General features: G+C 41.2%; 1 protein-coding gene across 1 annotated transcript; it reads right to left on the bottom strand.

Moving 5' to 3' along the window:
- Nucleotides 1-1,703: 1,703 nt before the first annotated feature.
- On the bottom strand, nt 1,704-3,067 carry LOC123964590 (potassium/sodium hyperpolarization-activated cyclic nucleotide-gated channel 3-like; the record flags this gene model as incomplete). Its single annotated transcript, XM_046041466.1, has 3 exons — nt 1,704-1,841; nt 2,144-2,248; nt 2,881-3,067. Coding segments are annotated over 3 exons (430 nt in total), but the record flags the coding sequence as incomplete, so codon positions are not given.
- Between the last annotated feature and the right edge of the window lie 89 nt (nt 3,068-3,156).

Genomic DNA, 3,156 nt, shown 5'->3' with positions numbered 1-3,156 from the left:
GGTATGTTTTCTTCTGTTTGGTAGGCGTGTCACAGGTGTTACCCAACCAGTTGCGACAAGTTTGTAAACACAACGGTGTTAAAAAGGCAGGAAAATGCAGTGCGCTTGCGTACACAACAGGGTGTTCAGGGAACCACCCTTTCGTTTAAAAAAAAAAACCGTTTTGCTACGTTTTGTCAGCGCTGAACTCGCCAATGTGGAAGTACCTTAAACCTGCATTCTTTCTAATGTCCAGCAGGGGGCGACTCCACTGGCTGCAAAAAGAAACCAGAATGTATAGAAGTCTATGACAAAATGACTCTTCTTCTTACTTGATTTATTACCTCAGTAAACACTTTCCTAATGATTTTATGGTCTCAATTGCAAGTTTCAATTCTTCAATACAGCATAATGTTCATTTAGTAAATTATAGTCCCATTTAGAGGAAATTTGACGTTAGAACAAGGTATGCAGCAAGTCGCTACTGCTGCGACCTGTCAATCAGGAAAAAGGCTTAGCAATGTGTGTCCCTCATCAGCTCCACCCTCCCATCCAAATACTTCTGGTTCCAAAAAAACCCCCCAACAAGATGGTGATGGCCAAAATGCCAAACTCGAGGCTTCAAAATGGTAGTCCACAAACCAATGTTGTCCCACGTCTTTATCCAGTCTAGGGTTGATACATTAATATAACCAGTTTTAATAAATAGTGAGGCACGTTACTTTTTTAGGCAGCCATATCAGCAAGGACAACGGGACACAAAAGGATGCAATGCAAGATTGGGTAAAGGGGTGTGCTTCACAACTCAGCAATATCTGGAAGCCCAAGCAATCCAGCCAAAAAACAAAGGGCCATGTACATGGCAGCAATGTCAATGCCTGTGATGGTTATGTGGCATCTTCTACCCTAACAAGACCATGACCTTGGAATTACACAGAAAGAACATCCTTGCTGAAATAACGCAGGGGCGACTGCGATGGCTGGACTATGTGATTCAAATGGAGGAAGATCGCATCCAAAAGGCTGGAGATGGACTCCTCAAGGCAGAAGAAAAGCAAAGACAACCTAGCACATGACTGTGACAAACTAGCCAAGATTAATTTAACTTGGGGGGAGTCACAGTGTTGCCTGGGATAGGGAATGATGCAGAGAGCTCACTGTAGCCTTTATGTCCCACAAGGGACGAAGAGGATTCGTTAAGTAAACATATTTGTTTGTGTGAAATTAATAAAACAGTGAGGATACAAAACATTCATTTCAATTTTCCAAAGCGAGAGGCTCTAGTAAACACCACTACAGCAAAACATACACCAGAATAATTTTACTTCAGCCTCCAGTAGCCGATTAAAGGCTAAATTCCAGACAGCATCCATAATGCATGATCAAGATTTATTTCAAGATATATTGTGTTTCATTATGAGATTACCACGGACATCATCAAGGTAAGTTTTAGGTCTCCTCCAGACCTCTGTTGTTTGAGTCCAATGTTTAGTTGCAAACAATTAGAAAACGGCAAACTGTGAAAACTGTGCTAAATCTGAAAACTACTCAAATGCATTGTTGCTCGTGGAGGTTTGTATCAGCTCTTGTTTTACAAATGACATTGCAAGTGTTCAAAGTCAGATTTGTCATTGGAGCCAGGCCTGGTAAGGTATCTGCAAGTAGGGGAAAGGTTGATTGAATTTCAAGATGAGCTTTGAAGACTGTCTAGCGTTTGAACTTACTTTCTCCACTTCGTTGAAGAACCTGACCAATCTGGACACTCGAGCCAGTCTGATCAGGCTGAGGATCCGCACAAACATCAGTATCCTCATCATCTTGTTGGTCTTGGAGGGGTTGTCATCGTTGTGGTATTGTAAGTCCTGGGATAATAAAATAAAAATGTTCAATTATCAGTGGTATGCATCTTGTTTGATTTAACTCACATTTTATTATCATTGAATTTACCTTTTCAAATCATCTTATGTGTTTATTTTATTGCCTTTTCCTTTGCATTTATTTTCTGTAAAACCGCATTAATGCTCCAAGTGCTCCAAAATATTCTAATTATAAACAAATAATGTACAATTACGTGCATAATTCTTTTGTAAACTGATGAATATTGCAAGATACTGTTGGCTGTTGCTTGAACAGTCTGCTGCTTCAACAGTCTATTCATTATTACCGCAAACAACAGTATGTAGCCAATTGGGAAAGCAGCTATGACGTCCGGTATGAACCATGTCCTCAGGTAACTGACTCGGATCCGCTTGATATCCAGAATAGCTTCCTGTGAAAGACAACAGAGCAGCACATTGAGCAGATGGATGAAGATGCCGTGCAGCATGTGCTACGATCACACGTACCATTTAACACTTAAGCTGAGTCAACATTTTAGGAGTTTATTCAAAATCAGGGGAGACAGTGGTAGTCAGATGAGATTAGCAGAGTGCTCAAAGAAAATCTAAATTAATATGACGGTGTCAGTGAATTGTTGCCGAGGCACATGTATGAATATTTCAAACAGGCAGAAACCGACCGAGAATAAATCTGGAAAAAACAGATGCTCGTGCGAGTAAACATCACAGAGAGGAAAAACACCACAGATGGGCCATTTGTGATTGGCAAGATAGAAGTCACAAAGCATGAGCAGATGAAAATGAACAGGACATAGTCTGCATAATACTTAATTGGAAATGTTATACTTCTCATTTATCCAATACATCATAATCCCTGTTATAAAATCAAACAGCAGGTGCCAATTTCGCCGTGTCCAGGGGCTGGGGCTGGGGGGGTTGTTAATCTAGACTTTCGTGTATTGAGTAGATTACAGATGGGGCAGAGATGGATTGTACGTGCTTGCCTGCGCAGGGATTATAGTCTTCCAGATTGTGTCTGAAAATAGAGTGCAGCCACTCTCACCTCGCCGTCCTCTTCTATGATGCCCATTCGGAAATTCAGAGCCACGTCTATTAGGAACAGCGTGTCTGAAAACACGTTAAATCCCTCCCATGCCAGCCCGCTGTTTCCGTCCAGAAACGCTATCTCCATGGGAATCCCAATCAGGTTCAGAAATGTGATGGCCATCATGCACATGATGTAGTAACTCCTACAGGAAAAGATCACAAAAGCATATGCAATCATGTGTGACTTCATGAGTAAGAGATATTGTTTCACATGTAGGTTTGTAGTGGAAAG

This window comes from Micropterus dolomieu, unplaced genomic scaffold (assembly GCF_021292245.1).
Source record: "Micropterus dolomieu isolate WLL.071019.BEF.003 ecotype Adirondacks unplaced genomic scaffold, ASM2129224v1 contig_3454, whole genome shotgun sequence".
In the NCBI taxonomy this organism is placed as follows: domain Eukaryota; kingdom Metazoa; phylum Chordata; class Actinopteri; order Centrarchiformes; family Centrarchidae; genus Micropterus; species Micropterus dolomieu.
The sequence above is the reverse complement of the archived record's forward strand: the minus strand, read 5'-3'. Positions and strand labels throughout refer to the sequence as shown.